The sequence below is a fragment of the Vombatus ursinus genome, unplaced genomic scaffold, assembly GCF_900497805.2.
Source record: "Vombatus ursinus unplaced genomic scaffold, bare-nosed wombat genome assembly UNPS02014945.1, whole genome shotgun sequence".
Lineage (NCBI taxonomy): Eukaryota > Metazoa > Chordata > Mammalia > Diprotodontia > Vombatidae > Vombatus > Vombatus ursinus.
The window spans coordinates 23,587,605-23,604,781 of record NW_020954723.1 but is presented as its reverse complement, the minus strand read 5'-3'; the positions used below and the strand labels follow the sequence as shown (position 1 = coordinate 23,604,781).

Here is a 17,177-nt window from a genome sequence, read left to right as displayed (position 1 = left end):
TGTTCTCTAAGATATGACCATGCTATAGTACTAAAGATTGGCAGCTAGGTGATTCAGTAGACAAAGCACTGGGTCTGGAGTCAGGAGGACCCAAGCTAAAACCCAGCCTCAGACACTTACTAGCTGTGTGACCCTGAGCAAGTCACTTAACCCTGCATGCTTCAGTTTCCCCCATCTGTAAAAGGAGCGAAGAAAGAAATGGCAAACCACTCCGGTATTTTTGCTTAGAGAACCCCACATAGGGGTCATGAGAGTCAGACACAACTGAAACGACTGAACAATAACAAATCATACTAAAGTGAAAACTAAAAGTCTAAGTTTAAAAATTATCTAAAAGTCTGAGTTTGGGTAAGAATAAATGATAGACGGAGGGAATGGTATAATTTACGCTAATACTTTGGTGTAGGAGTGGAATGATTTAGCTTCAAGAGGTCTAAGGAGGAAAATTTACATTTTAGACGTTTCTAAAGGTCAAGTTCTAGTTTGTGCAATGTTCAGACTCGTCAGGGGCAAGGCAATATGGATTTCAATCACCAAAAGAAAGTGAAATAACTGCATTTACCCACAGTCAAAAGCTTATAAAGATACATAATCCAGAGATAGGCTTGCTGAAAGCCTGGAAATTACCTTCCATTAGTTTTGCAAATTCACATGGAAAAGGGGGGAAAAAAGAACCTTTACTTACTAGTCTTCTATTTGAACAGCCCATCAAATGTGTTAACTGAAAATTGTGAAGCATTAGCTGTGATTAATAGAGAATACAACTGCAAATCCACCACCATCAAAAGTATCTTTGCCTATACTAGAAAAAACTGAGCAGGAATAACTATACTGAGTTATTCCTTATGTAAGAACAGTAATCAGATACGGAACTATCTACCCATCAGTAAACTTTTCTAAGTTTGTTAATGGTTATGTATAACTTCTATTATCTGATCTTAAGGAGAGATTAAGTGAACATGCATATTCCCAAGATTATTGTTAAGGGAAGGACTTCAAAAATGCTTTATTACAGTAAATGAGGGTAAACTATCTTTTGCTTGCTAGGGAATGTAACATTAGCTGCCACAGACTACTCATTCCAGAGGTGAACTCCAAGTGTGGTTATAATTTGGGGGTGCCTTTTTTGGGGCTGTTACTTGGGCAGGAAGAGAAAAGAAAGCCTCTAGCAATAATTCACATGAGAACTTTTCTGAAGTGAAAATTCAGCTTAAAGGGTATCAGTTGAGCCTTTCAGGTAACACAATATAGTGTCATATCATACGTAATAATGCAGGTAGAACTTTTCAACACCTATGTTCACTGGTTTTACTGCATCTAGAGCAGGGTTAATGTTTCCAGATTCTGAGGAGTGTGATCTATCTGTTCTAACAGCAGATGGCGTCATCATTCAATGGTTAGTAGCTCACCTACAGTTATCTTCCTCAGCCTAGCTAGAAAGCAATACTTTTCTCCTTAATAATCCATATAAACATGTATGTATGTATGTATATGTGCCCCATTACAAGCGAGGAAATCTCACAAAAATAAAACCATATAAACTCTGGCAAAGATATATACTACACTCATAAACACACAAGTAAAATGGTTTCCCCTAAACTTTATTTCAGAAAATTTACACAAAAATACCCAATCCAATACTTACAGGTAAATCTGTACAAATCCCACATGCTTCTTTCCTATAAAACAAGTTGTGTGAAAACAGCTTTATGACAAGAATTGCATTTAATTTATGACCATGGTACAAGTAAAGCTTACTGTAAACCTTACCACCTCATTTACATTATAGAAGTCATTTTGAATAATATACTCATAAGAGAGAAAGCAGAGAACTCAATATGCTCTTGTTTTCTAAGCAGACTTAGTCTAGCACCAGTCTTTCAACACAAATTAATTCTTTTTAGATAAAAGCAAACAGAGTATTAATTAGCTTTAGAATAAAAGCAGTGGGTTCTGAAGAAAGTTCCAGCATGGTTTAAAAAGGGAGCAAACATGAAACAGAATTTCAAATTGCACAAACAAATTGAGGGTTCTAAAGTAACTGTGGAAAGAGAGTTAATAAAATGAAGATTTCTCTTTTCTGCCTGTATTACAAATTCACAGAAAGACATTTTGTCAAATGATATCATAATTACCTCAGTGATTACCATGGCTAAGACAAGAAAGAAGGATATTGCAAGCAGAGAATGGTAGTGAATAGTTTGTCATATATTTTGCTTCGGTAGGGAGCCCTGATGGTATATACTAGCATTTCACCTTGAAACTTCTCTGGAAAGTGACTCAGACAGACATTTGCTTTTTTTTCCTCTTCCTTCTGGACACTGACATTTAGCCCCAGAAAGTCCCATGTGTAATATTGTAGATGATTAATGACTACTTTTACTGTGGATTTTTTGCTACACTGAGGCTGATATTAGCACAGCTGGATTTTCAGGAGCAGAAACTCATAGCTTTTACCAGCAGATGGCGATGCTTCACTAGTTCTGAAAAACCAGAAAAGGGGAATTCACACAAATGGTCCCAAAGAGCTTCAACAATTGTCATTTTATCCAGTCGAACACTGTTCAATTTCCCTTTCTTTTAAGTAAGTCCCCTTCCTGGTATCTCAGGCTTCGATCTCAATTCTTTCATATACTCTACTCCTCATATAAGATAAAGAGAATCAATCACATGACTGAGGACAGCTCTTCCAGTTGCTACATAAGAAATCTTAACTAGAAAACTGGTTTGCCAAGACAAAATAAGCCTACAAAGGAGCTACAAATCCTCAAAATTCCCAATTATTTAAAAATGCTTGGAAGATGTATAACTTTGGGCAAGTTACATAGTCTCTGGAAGAAACAACATAAAGGGCAAATTCCTCCTAACCCAGGATCAACTGAGAAATCCTATTTCAAAATGAAAAAACAGTATCTATTTTTTCTAACCATAAGAACGTGGTCAGCACATCCTTCCTTATACAGACTGACATACATAAACACACTTGACAATGGCCTCTACTTACTCTTCAATCCCACACTGATTTTTGGCCCTGCATTCACACCATGTATTTTTGGGACCTACTTTATTCATGATGCTCCCAGTTGTACAACTTTACACCTCACTGAACCAAATTCCTAAACACAGCATAAAAATACGAAAACTAAATAACTAAGGTAAGAAAAGTTATTCAATTTTGCTTCTGTAGGTTACATGAAGAAATCTAGGAGGCTGAGCATATAAAGCTTAGTTCTATATCCAGCTCTGAATTTTTATGGAACTACTGCTCCAAGTTCGAGCCCTATCAGGAATCTTATCCTTCATCTTTCCTTTAGCTCTTGGATTTTTATATCACTTGAAGCCACCCAACCAAATTCAATTCCAGCTAAAAGGCAATGGTCATACTGCTAAAGTAACCTCAAAGAAGAAAAACAAACAGGACAATCAGAACACAGCAAGTCATTCTGTAGAAAGGTCAATATGGTCATACAAATCTTGGTGACAGAACTAGAGTGGAAGTCTAAGCCAACGGGTGGGTGGGAAAAGGAAAGAAGTCACATGGTTCAAACAGATCATTCTAAGGAAACCCAGTGGCAATGCTGGCTTCAGCATCTGGGAGACCTATTTCTTATCATAGGTGGCCTTAATGATAGTTCCAATGTTGCAAAACCAGCCCAACCCCCAAATACCCAACAAATTAAAAAGAGTCTCCCTTATTGGCCTATATTGGAGTCTAGGTGGTTCCCCATTCCCCCCACCCCAAATGAGGCCAGTCCTGACAAGAAAACTCCAGGGTCAGCAGATAGAATGTGCTGTCTGTGGTGTGGCTCAGGCCAGGCATGTCCCAGTGTTGTCCTCCTGGCTGCAAGACAGGGTGGGAAAGGATTGCCTCATTATTCAATCAGCTTCTTGGCCTTGAAGAAACGTCGAAGATAGAAAACTTGCCAGGTGGCCAATCCAATAAGGCAAAACATAGAAAAGATACTGAAGTACAGGACCCGGGTGTTTGTTGACTCTAAAAGAAAAAAAAAACAACAAAGCTGTTAACATGTCTTTCTGGAAATGGAAGTAGAAAAGCTCAGTTGGCTGAACTATGCAAAAGACTCAAAGAAGAGTTTAAATTCTGCTATCTCTAATTAGGTGATTTTTAAATTAATTACTTAATCTCAATTACCTAATATATAAAAAGGGATAATAATAATTAATCAAAAAAACATATCAAGCACCTAGTATGTGCCACAGACTGTGCTAAAGTGCTCAGGATACAAAGAAAAAACAAAAATACAAAACACAAAGTTAGAAGGGACCTCAATCCAATCCATACCCAGGAAGAAGGAATCAAAACATTTGCAAGCCCAGTGCTCTATCCACTGAGCCACCTAGTTTCTCTCTGTTCAATGACACCCAGATGCCCCATTATAACACACCAGAAATGGTCATAGAATCTTTGCTTGATGACCTCCAATGAAAGGGAATTGACCACCTCTAGATGCAGCCCATTGTACTTCTGGACTGCTCTACTGTGTGTTTCTGGATATCATGCCAAAATTTGCCTCTTTGAACCTAATGCCGACTGTTCTCAGTCTACTCCCTGGAGCCAAGTAAAACAAGTTTAATTCCTCTTCCACATGACAGCCTTTCAGATAACTGAAGACATTTATCATGTCTTTTCCTTAGTAGTCTCTAAGCATGCCCAGTTTCCTCAACTTCTCATTTTATGACATGGAGTCAAGGTCATTCTCATCCTAGCTGCCCCATTTTGGACATCCTGCAGCTAATCAATGTCCTTCCTAAACTATGGCTTCCCAGACTGAATACAAACTCCAGATTACTCTGATCATGGAAATCTGACTCCAGGAGCATTATCACCTCCTTATCCCTGAAAGCAATGCCTTTCAATGCAGTCCAAGAATGCATTAACTTTTTAGTTCCCATATCACAATGATGACTCCTATTGAGATCACAATTCACTAATCACTCTCAGAGATCTTTCAGACAAATTGCCAACTGTGTGTCCCCATCTTGTACTTGTGACAATTTTTTTGAACCCAAGCATATCCCTAAGATTTAGCACAATGTTCTAGCTTGTAAAGATTTTTTTGGATCCTATTATTTAGCATGTTAGCCCTCCCTCCCACTTTTATGTCACTTACAAATGTGGTGAACAAGCCTTAATCCAAGTCATTGGTAGAAATATTAAACCTTTTTCCACAAGAATACCATAAGCTAGTTCATCAAATAATTTGCTAAAATACAGGTAAACTATATCTACAGTATTCCTCTCATTTACTAGTTTAATAACTCTGAAGAAAAAAAGGAATTAAGATTAATCTGGTATGATTTATTCCTGATGAACCCATGCTGGTGTGTGTGTGTGTGTGTGTGTGTGTGTGATATAATATTTTATACATATACACATACAGAGAAAGAAAGAGACAGAGAGAGATCTCACTTTACATAAATTCAAACTACACAAATCTGACAGGTGGGGCAGGGGCTGAGGACATGCAGCCCAGTGCTAGGGGTCCTAGCTCCACAACCTCGGAGGTGTGGCCATTCAGAGCCCTTCGAGCGGGAGGAGCAGGAATGCTCTACTTATATTAAGCCAGAACTAGCTGTACATACACCAACTCCTTCTCTGGAGTTCACTAATGATCTTTAATGATCTGTTCTAGAATTTCAAAGTTCATTGGCCTGAGCTTTACAGGACCTGTTCTCTTCCCTTTTTTTGAAAAAATTGGGACATTTGCCCTTCTCCCATCTGCCAGTCCACTCCCATTTTCCACATCCCTTTAAAGATCACTGACAACAGCTTAGCAATAACAACCTCCAGTTCTTTCAGTACCAGAGGATATGATTTGGATTAGGAGATCTGAGTCCATCAAGGTTAGTTAAGAGCTCTCTTATTATCTCTTTTCTTATCTTGGGTAGCCAATCCTTGATAGCAACTTTTGTTTCCAGAGCAAAGACTATTCTACTTGGCATGGAAACTACAACAAGAATGAAGTAGCTCTGCTTTCTGTTGTCAACTCTCATCCATCCATCTGGAGCAGGGACCTAACCCTTCTTTGCTCTTTGATCATTGCCCCATTAAAAATCTTAAAAAACTCTCAAACCTTTGTCCTGTCCTATCCTTCCCTCACAGCCTTAGTTCATTTTGAGCTCTAAACCTCCCAACATCAGTTTTATTGGACTACACTATTATATTCAATCAGTTACACATTCCTGCTTCTATCTTTTGTACATGCTTTCAAATTAAGTTGTAGGTTCTCTGGGCATACACGACTATCTCCCTTCAGATACTTTCCATTTTTCCTTCTCAATGGAATTAGTTCCCATTATGTCTTCCGAAATTCATTCTTGAGTTTCCTATCTCTCCTGAGCTAACTTCCCCTGTAGAAATAGGATCCTGCCTATCCTTTCTCTAAACCCTTAGAAATCTGCTTTCTTAAATTTTAAGTTGCCTATGCCCAGGATAGCTGTCACTTTTCCTTGAGGTTCACCTATCATTCCCGCCGAGCAACTAATTCCTCCCTGTTAATTAATGAGAACCAAATCCAGGATAAAACTTAGCCTTGCTGGCACCCATCTTTTGAAGGATGAAATTATTATTAAGGCAAGTCAGAAAGTCATTGGTTCCTCTGTCTTTTGGTAGAGAGGGAGTACCATAAGATGTCTAGATAACTGAAGTCTCCTATCACCACTCTATCATGGTTACTTGCCAAGCTTCTGAATTCTTCATCCAGGCAACATACAGCATAGTCCCATGATAAAATTGTGTCTGTTTTTCGTCTCTCTGATCTTCGCTCAAGTGCCATCCACTGCTTCTTGGATTACTTCACAAACGTCCCCTCTTAATACAAAGTGCTAACATTTTTACATATCATGTTTCATTCAAATAAGGTAAAATCCATCCAAGGCCATATTTCTAGTCACAGATTATATTCCACAAAGTCTCAGTGGTACCTATATGGTCAAATTTCCTACCTCGCATTAGGATTTTTAATTCCTCTCTTGCTTGCTGCCAAAACTCTGGGCATTTGTATAAGTTGTTTTTGAGAACAAGCATTTTACTATTGGCTCCCTTCTTGGATTTGTGTTTCTTGTACACTTCTATGTATTACAACTGCTTTTCCTCTTCCTTTAGAGCTATGCTCTATAGTATCATGTTTGAAGGATTATAGTTAGGCAGTTTTCTATTTCATCCATCTTTTACTTGAAGCTTTTTTGATGTCATCTGCACAATACTTGGTAAATATACTCTTCATATGTCAATTCAACATGTTACTTTCAAAAATGTCCTGCTTGTCTGTGTTTTTTAAACATCTTTCAGTTAATCTTCCATATGTTTTAAAAAATGCTTCTTGACCCCCTTTTTTGGGTGACCCTATCACTAACTCCTCTAACTCCCATATGCCCTCACCCAAATACAAAAAGAAAAACACAAGCCTTGTAACATAAGCATAAAGCAAAACAAATCTACACACTTGCCTCATTCCTCTATCAGGAAGTAAATAGAATGCCTCCTTATTAGTCCTTCAGAGTCATATTGCATTGATCAGAATTACTAAGTTTTCCAAAGCTGTTTTCAATACAATGTTGTTGCTACTGTATAACACATTCTTGCCAGCCTTTGTTAGGTATACTTCATCCCTGACCAGGAGTCCACCATCCCTATGTTTTATGCCATGTTCCAGAAATTTAAATCCCATTCTCAGACATTTCAGACATATTCACTTCCCAAATCAGTTTTCTCTTCTCTCTCCTTGACTTTCAACAGGCAGCACTGATGAAAATGCAACCATTGTCTCTGATAAGGGCCTCATTTCTAAAATATATAGAGAACATAAGCTTTGGCAATACATTTTAGGTCTCTTCTGGCAGTATCATCTGTGTCCAAGTGAATCATTGGAAGTGAATACCAGTCACTGGTTTTTGTAAATCTTGGAAAATTCTTAGTTATGCCTTGGATCTCTGCCCCAGAAAGACAACAGACCTTTCTATTGTTGTTATCAGGTCAAAAGCTTCCTCAGAATCCCTGTGCAGGGAGTCACCAATCACCACAATTTTTTTCTATCTTCTTTACTCTTACAGGATGATTTCTTCACAGGTTTTGCGGCTCTACAATATCATTCTTTGGACTATAAACAGCTTCTTTCTCCTCAGAGCATCCAGTTACCACCTTAGGAAGACCCTAAAATTATATTTTAAATACAATGTCCACCAGCCCTTTTTTTCTTCCCTCGCTTCATTAAGTGTCATTCTTTTACTCTCTTAACTTACAGACAAGGGTCAAGTTCCCCTCCCTTTACTTCAGGTCCCTTTTCCCTCCACTGAAGCCCCACCTCCATTTTTGTTTTGTTTCTTATATAGGGGAACTCTTCATCTTCTTTAACAACCTGATTGTGGAGAGGCATTTCTCAAGTGCCTTTCACTTACTCTAGTAGAAGGGAGATGAGCCTATACTTGGAACAGACAGAGCAGCCAATTGGCTGTGTTAGAAATACACTCAAAATTCAATGCAAGTTATTGCGAAGTCTTCCCTGATTTATATAACGACTAAGATTTTTATCCTCCATATTACTCTCTTTCACACTGTGATATAAGAAACAAGAAAAAAATCTGTAAAATCTTTAGAAATACAATAATCATTGTATACTGATTCTACTACTATCAATTTGATTTGCAATAAACTAGATGACCAAGTTTATAACAATTAGAAGGAAAAAGACTTTAAAGTGAATCAAAATGTCTAAGTGGCAAAATTCCTACTTGTGAATCCTACTTGTTCACATGTAGCAAATAAAAGTGTGAGAAGTGAACTCCTTTACTTCATCATAGCTGGCACAGTGAATTTTGTGAGGTTTTGCTAAGTCCCAGACCAACACTGAAAGTTCTAGAAGATACCCCAGGGGAAAAGCTAACTACTACTGACCATTAGTGTCCCGCATCTCTTCTTCTCGCTTCTTCATGTAGGCAAAATCATTAACAATAGATTCTGAAAGGTCCTCCAGGCGTCGAAGCTCAACTTCCAGGGGTTTTAGCTTTTCCACTTTTGCAATCTGGGAAAGAAATGAACAGTGGACTGGTTGATACAGTACCGTCTACCCAAATCAACTCTGAAGAATAAAACATTCCTACTTAAAATACAAGAAAATGCACAACCTTTTCAGATTAAAATAATTATAATAATAATGATTACCAAGTTTATTGACTATAGTAATGTAAAACTTCAAAAAAAAAAAATCTCCTCAATCATCTAGCACAGTACACTGGCACACAGTAGGGACTGCATTGATTGACTCCAATAGATGGCAAGAGCTGTTTTATTTTTGTCTTTGCATCTCCACAGCCTAGCATGTATAGATGCCTGACATATAAAGGATTTCTTAATAACCTGACATATAAAGGATTTCTTAATAAATGTTTTCTCAATGAATTAATACTCAATTACGCTCTACCACTATCCTAGCATATCCTTAACCTAAGCCTCTTACTTGTTCTCCCTCCCCAGAGCAGCTTATGTAACTTTTTATTAAAAGTCCATATGAATAGCAGTAGCTAACATTTATGTAGAACTTTCAGCTTTGCAAGCACTTTATTACATGTATTATGCCATTTGAAACATTATAACAGGACCTATACAAAGAAAAAAAAAGTGTGCTTTGACAGGATATGTGACATCAATAAGACCATTCACTTCCTCACATGCTAAGGAAACACATGTAGCGAGGTAATTTTTTTTAAAGGAAAGGAAAAGCAAGAGAAAACCTGGTATAGTATATTCACTACCATAACAATGTTAAGCCAAACCAAGTTTTGGAAGAAAAACTAGTCAGTTAATAAGTATTTATTAAGCACCTACAACATGTCATGTACTGGGCTGGGGATAAAAAGAAAGGCAAAAGACAGTCCCTACCCTCAAGGAGCTCACAATCTAACGGAGGAGACAACATGCAAACAATTCTATAAAGGATAAATTTTAAGTAATCAACAGAGGGAAGGTACAAGGATTAATTAAGAAGGCTCAGGAAAAGCTTCCTAGATTGTGAGATTTTATCGGGGACTTGACGGAAGCCAGGAGGTAGAGGTGAGACAGACAGTGAAAATGCCCTGAGCTGGGAGATGGAGTGTCTTGGAGGACGGTATTACTGGATCTCAGAATATGTGGGGCAGTATAAGGGGCAGGTTATTTTAAGGGCTTTGAAAGTCAAACAAAGGACTTCATATTTGATCCTGGAGGTGGATAGGGAGCTCACTGGCGTTTATTTGAGAGACAGAGACAGAATGAGTGTAAGAGTGAGTGTATATGAGTGAGAATATGAGAGTGAGAGTGTGTGTGTCCCACACTTTAGGAAGATCACTGTGAGAATAGAGTAGAAGATGGCCTGAAGTGGGGAAAGACTTGTAGCCGAGAGGCCAATCCCAGACACCTAGCGCCAAAGATACAGCCTTAAGATAGTGAATCAAAGTACAAAAGATGAACTGATGTGCTTGTTAAAGCCTTGAAGCAAACTAAAGATTTATGCCATGGAGAATTCAATTCGGCAACAAAATTCAATAAAGAGCTATTAAATTTTGCATTGTGTTGAAGAAATTTAAGTTAAGTAACTCTCCTGTGGTCACATGACTGACAAATAGGTTGGGACTTGAGCCTATGATTATACCACACTACCTCCCCACAGAAGTTACTCATTAGTTGTTGAAACTATCTATCTAGGTAACACCTCCCCTCTTCTCACCTCCCTAAATTAGCAAAAGTAGAGCTCTTCATTGTCCAAAATCAAAGCCTTCTCAATTACTACTGATGTTGTTAATCTAAGGTATTTTCAGCACAAACTATATGAAAGTAGTTCTACCAAAGAAAGGTGTTAATTCCTTAAAAAATAGTTTCTTAAAGAGGATATGTGAAGACGGCTTGAAAGTCTCTAGATTTCACACTGAAGTTTTATAAAGCTCTTTTCCCTCACGTAGCATCAAGACCTAAGAAAAAAATTTCTTTGTGACAAGCCAGATTTAATGAAAGCATTACATCAGTCTGTAACTGACTTTTGAAAGGGGCAGAACGTTCTTATGATGGATTCCAGACCACAGCAGTGTTAACTACACAAGCCCAACCTCACAAAGACAAGAACAAAATATACTTACAGACAAAATCCATGCACGTTTACCTGTGTCTGGGGAAAGCAAAACAAAGCAAAGGCCTGTCTACTGGGTGTTAAGAATTAATGGTGTCAAAATTAATTCTGCAAATGTTCATATCTCAAATGAAATTTGGAATATCAGATTTTGGTCCCGGTGTTTTAGAACAATAGTTCCTCCTTCCCTGCTAAGTACACTAGGAAAGACAGTTATGGAAAGTCCTCAGATGTTGTTCAAACCAAGAAACTGTGTTTCTGTCATGTGTTCTATAATTATATTTTCTTGCGGAGCCCACAAGCAGGATGTTAGCATTAAAACTGCTGAAAGAAGGGGCAGCTAGGTGGCAAAGTGGATAGAGCACAAGCCCTGGAGTCAGGAGGACCTGAGTTCAAATGCGACCTCAGACACATAATACTTCCTAGCTGTGAGACTCTGGGCAAGTCACTTAACCCCAATTGCCTGACTAAAGGGGAAAAAAAAAAAAAAGACACATCCAGAGAAGCCATCAGGATTGGGGGTGGAGGGCATAAGAATTAAAATTTAAAACAATTAATGTATTTTTTTCCATCAATGCTTTCTTGATAAGGAATGACTATCTTCTCTAGAAATGTACTTGACCAGTATTAGTGTCCGTTCCGATATATTAAAGTACCAGAAACATGCTAATTCATATGAATCAAGCAAAAGGCAAGGTATTGAAAGGCAAACCTAATGACAATGTCAGACACCTGGATAAGCTCTCCTTGAAAAACAACTTGAGAAATCAAAAACAAGTGCTATCCTTCTTAAAACAGAAGTACACTTTCTCCTTGTAAACATTAAGTTGGGTAGCTTTGTACCTTTTTAGGCAAGAGAACTAAGTATTTCATCTTAGCTATGCTGAACTCATTTTCTAACAGGCCCACAAGACATCTGATCATGTAGGAGACTGACTAAAGGGACTTGCAAGTAGATTGCAAAAGATGATCAATGGATAACCTTCAAACCCTAGAGCTAAGGTATGAATTCAAAGAAGGGGGAGATGTATCGAGTATCAGAAAACTAAAAGCCTAAACACATACCACCTTCTTAAATTTCAACAACAGACTCAAAAGATTCTGACCTTTGTGTCTAATGCCTCCCCACATTAAGGCCTATCATCAGCCATCTCAGGAACACTTGAGCTCTCCAGACAAAGCCTGGATCTGGGTGGATTCCTGAAAGTTAATTCCTCCTACTCTTTTCACGGCCTCACACTTTATTCTAGTACACAATAGGGGCAAATGTCACAGCTTGGTTCCGATAAATAGGAATAGCAGTAACAATATAATGAGTGGAAAAAGCATGGACTTAAGAGTTAGGAGGGCTTGTGTTCAATTCCTGATCTTTAATTTGTTGTGTGACCTTGGGTAAGTCATTTAACTTCTCTGAACCTTAATTCCCTCATCTATAAAATGGAGATTACCCACCTCACAGGGCTGTTAGGAGCATATATCTGGGTTCAAGGTCAGACTCGGATACTTAGCTGTGTAACACTAGGCAAGGCACAAATACTCTGAACCTCACTTCCCCTTGTCTATAAAATGGAGATAAAAATACTTACACTACTGATCTCATGATGTTATAGGAAAACTGCTTTTTAGACCTTAAAATGTTCTATAAATATGAGCTATCATTATTTCTAAAGACTGCATGCAACAGTTGTCTCTAAACAAAGGAACAACAGGGCCTGCACAAAAACATGAAAGCACAGCCTTTGGGACACAACAAAACCACTCCCTCTTCTCTGGTTGCTGCTAAGTTCCCATTTTCCTGAGCCCCAATAATGGTATACCATATTGGGGCAGAGGAGTTTCATAATTGGGAAACAGAAGCTTTGAGCTATGTTGTAACCAAGTACGTAAAGACAGGCTGAGGAGAAGTTGAGGACGTGCCAGACATGCAAAGCAGGAAGTAAGGAAAGGAAGAGTGGCGGCTTCCTACTAGGGATTCCCCAGCTGGATTAACTAGGAGGTCAGAGAACACTAAGCCCCTCTTCCCAATATTAACAAACAAGGCTCAAAGCTTATGGGAATTCCAAGAGGTACAGAGGCACCAAAATGTTAGAGAATGGCACCACCTATGGGTCTTCTAATTTAAAGAACAAAGGAAACTGCTACACAAAAAGCCTTACTGGATACTTAATAAATATTATTTGATTCTAATAAAATAGCTATCCATCACGCTGAGAGAAAGAAGAGTTCAATCTGAACTGTAATTCAAAAACCTAGATGAGATCCTGTTGCTTGTTGTTATAAAAATCTAGCAGTGTTGCCTTGGGAGCTGCTACAATTCAGAACAAGAGATTAAGCAGAAAAATTACTACACTTTCACAGTGTCACAGTCAGCTAGTTTAAATGTCTTTGAGGATACCTATTTAGTGTCTGACTAAAAGGAGAAAGTAGCCACTCACTACTAACTAGAAAACATTCTATTCCTCCCTCACTTTATAAGAGTTCCTTGTCTTTGGGATTATGAAGACTTGAGAAGATCTTTTTCTTTATTCTTAAACCATTTAGTGAGAAATAAAATTTGTTCTTTTCTACTGATCAGAATGTAGTCAGAAGCAAGCAATCCAGTGTCTCCAGGGAGCATCTGTTGGATCATTTGCTCGGATTTACTGCTGACAAATAACTCAGAGTGGTTTCATTTGAACACTAGGCAGGACAAACTATTTGGGGCTCAGGACAGAAAAAAGCAGAAACATCTCAAGGAACTATCATTCCTACTTGACTACTTCCTATTTCAAAACTAGATGTTCACTTCCATTCCTCATTCATGCCAGGGCATTTCCCTTCCAATGTCTGGTTCAAAGGTACAAATCTCAAACAGTAGAGGCTCCCATCATTTCTCTGATAAGATTATTTCATCTCTTATCTCCTGGTCACTTTATTACACTCCACCTACAAATTCCTTTAAGTGGTTTTGAACTATGCTTCCTTAGTTTATAGTCTTCAAAAATAATTTATACTTCCCGTTCTCCTCCTTTTCCATAGCCTAAAGTGTTGCTCAGCCAAATAAAATATATTCTTTCATTAGAGACTAATATCTCCTGTCCTTGTGGTTCCCTTGTTTCTCTTCTACTTCAGTAAATCCTTTTCGCCACCTCTAAAGTCTCCCAGCTGGGCCCTCATAAGAAGAGATGAATCTCTGTGCTCCTTTGTTCTATGATGTGATGCCTCATTCATTATATGCAACTGGACACTCTCCTAACCTCCACCCCCAAGTGCAGTGACTTGTTTGTAGTTCTACCACACTTCTATGTCAGTATCTTACTATCACTTAATCCCAAACTAGTTTTTTTCCTACAATTTTTCAGTTTTCCACCTTTAGTGTTCAATATTATTTTCACTAAAAGTGATTTCTGTCCTTTGTGTCTCAGACAGCACTGTTGCTCAAGATTAAATAGCACTGAATTCACGCCCCCAAGAAAACAGCTCTACTGGCATTCAAAAAGCCAAAACAAACCACTTTTCCCAGCCCTGGACTTCAACACAGGAACAAATCCAAAACTTTTAAAATTAGAACTATGCACCTTTGAAGTCTGCCTCAAGAGAACTAATGACAAGCATATGAGGGTTTTATCACCCCAACATTTCCAAAGGACTGTCAGACGAGTCTCTCTGGCTAACAACCAAGCCTGGAATGTTTTTCAAGACTACTAAACCAACTTTCCGTATCATTAAGACACCAGATTACAAACAGCTGGTTGTCATGTGACTGCTAAGAAAAATACAGTATTCGGGGCAAAGCACAGCCTACTTTAGCCTTAGTGGGTCACAGAGTCCTAGTAGTATAGTTGGCTGCTGCTTAACTGGGTATCACTGTAGGACGTACCTCCTCGTAATTTTTCGCTTCCACCCCATGCTTCATGTCCAGGATCACGAGCTGGTCAGGTGTCCGCCCTGTTCCTGGAAACGAAATGAAAGGATTCATTGTGTGGAATATTTAACATTCCAGGAAATCACCCACCCACTCTCTCTCCTTGCCCCCACCCTTTCAATAGAGGGAAACAGGCAGTCCCTCCCCCTACTCAGCTGTAGAGAATTCCCGTCTTTGCCTAAAATCACAGGCACTCCAGACAAAGCCTGGATCTGTGTGGGACTCCGGAAAGCAAAGGGAACAGGCTACTGGCAAACAGTACTAAGTGTGTAGGACACAAAATGCTGCAGCTGGTGGTAGAGGGATAGGGAGGGAGAGGAAAAAACAACAACACAGGACTATGGAAATGTGAAATAAAGCTTAGAAAGTCAAAACAATTTGAATTAGGGTGGGAGATAAATAGCTGGTGGTGACCATTGGGTTTAGGCAGAAACATACATTTTACTCATCTAAAGGAACTGTACCGACAAATTCCCCCAGGGAGGTCATACTCACAGAGGTTTGAATTGTTTAGAATTAGATACAACATAGTCAATAAAGACACCAACCTGAGAGACCATGGATTCCATCATGCAACACAATATTTTAAATCAAGATATTAGGGCCACAAAACAACAGAAAACTCTCTCTCTTTATATACAGCATTAAACCCTTAAAATTTAGAACAACTTAAAGTAAGGACATAGAGACAGCCTGGTAGCAAAGTGGATGGTGTACTGGGCATGGAAAACCTGCATTTAATCCTGTCTCAGACACTCACTAGCAGTGTGCATGTCACTTAGCCTCAGTTTTCTCATTTGTAAAATCAGGGGGTTGGACTCCATGGCCTTGAGTGTCCCTTCTGACTAGAAATCTATGATTCTGTGATCTCTGATCTGATGGAGATGATGTCATTGCAAAGGAAGGTCTCTGTTCTTCAGAAAGAAGAGGTCTATTTATGATGGCAGGGATCAACAAAACAATGGTCATATTAACAAAAAGTTCATCTATGACCCAGAGTGGTGAAATGGAATTCTTTCCTCATTTATCAAGTAGGTGAAAAGGAAAAGGCAACCAGAAAGTTCTGTGATCCAAGACCTTAAAATTCAGCTCACAAAGCACTGCAGGCATCAAATAATAACTCACATTTATATAGCAAAAAGTGCTTTGCATATATTATCTCACCTGATTTCTTCCAGCAGCCGCGCAAGGTAGGTCACCTCTTAGAGTTGACATTCAGGCATAATGGAGAATTCTGTGTTGAGTCCAAATTCTAGCTCTACCCTTTTACAACTAGGATGGATGCGAATGACTGTGGACAAGTCACTTAAACTCTCCAGGCCTCAATTCTCTCATCAGTAAAATGAGGAGGTTATACTCATTGACTTCCAGGTCTAGATCCATGATCTAGGATCAAGGCTTCGCCTGAGTCCAATATTCTCTCCATTACACCATGAAAGCCAACCAAGCTATAAGGAACATATCCTCTGAAAATAAGAATTGGTCCCCGGAATAGTGTGGAGTTAAATTCAACAAATATTTACTGATTACCTATGTGCTAGGAATGTGATACTTGCACTCAAGGATCTCACTGATTAATTGTCAAAATCAGTGGCATAAACAATAAATGCTAAAAGAGGTCAGAGGAGGGACAAAATGGACCAACGTAGGAAATGAAGACTTCATGAAGAAGTCAAGATTTGAGAAGAATCTGGGAGAAGAGAATTGAGAAAGGAGTAGGGAGGACACTCAAGTTGGGGGAGGTGGGACAGGTTTAGGAAGTAATGAAAGGAGGGAAGGGTGCATACAGTCCAGAGCTGGGAATGAGCCCAGCATGTTCAGAAGACAGTAAAGAGTCAAGCATGGCTAGAACAGTAGGTTCACTGGATAAAAGACAGGCAAGCTAAGATAAAACTGTTGAAAGCTTTGAATGCCAAGCTGAATATTTGACTCCCAATCCCATCAGCAACTGGTGATGCTTTGGAAGGACTTTTCCCCAAAACCTAGGCATGCAACCCTGATATTGCTATAGTTCCTATAGGAGATATAAAAGCTTTTTTTCATTTCCCCTTCCTCATTTAAGGATTCATGAAATCTAAGCAGCTCATAAAGGCACCTGGTCCAACTGCCCAGGATAACCTCTGCCTAACAGTTTTTTTTCACCATCTCCCACTTTG

At 38.8% G+C, this 17,177-nt stretch overlaps 1 protein-coding gene across 1 annotated transcript in view; it reads right to left on the bottom strand.

The window, feature by feature from the left end:
• Positions 1-1,580: 1,580 nt before the first annotated feature.
• Positions 1,581-17,177, bottom strand: part of TMED10 (transmembrane p24 trafficking protein 10) — a 43,230-nt gene continuing 27,633 nt past the window's right edge. The window contains 3 exon segments of the mRNA XM_027844790.1: positions 1,581-3,994; positions 8,915-9,041; positions 14,977-15,050. Of these exon segments, the coding sequence (XP_027700591.1) occupies positions 3,873-3,994; positions 8,915-9,041; positions 14,977-15,050 (323 nt within the window). The 3' untranslated portion in view covers positions 1,581-3,872.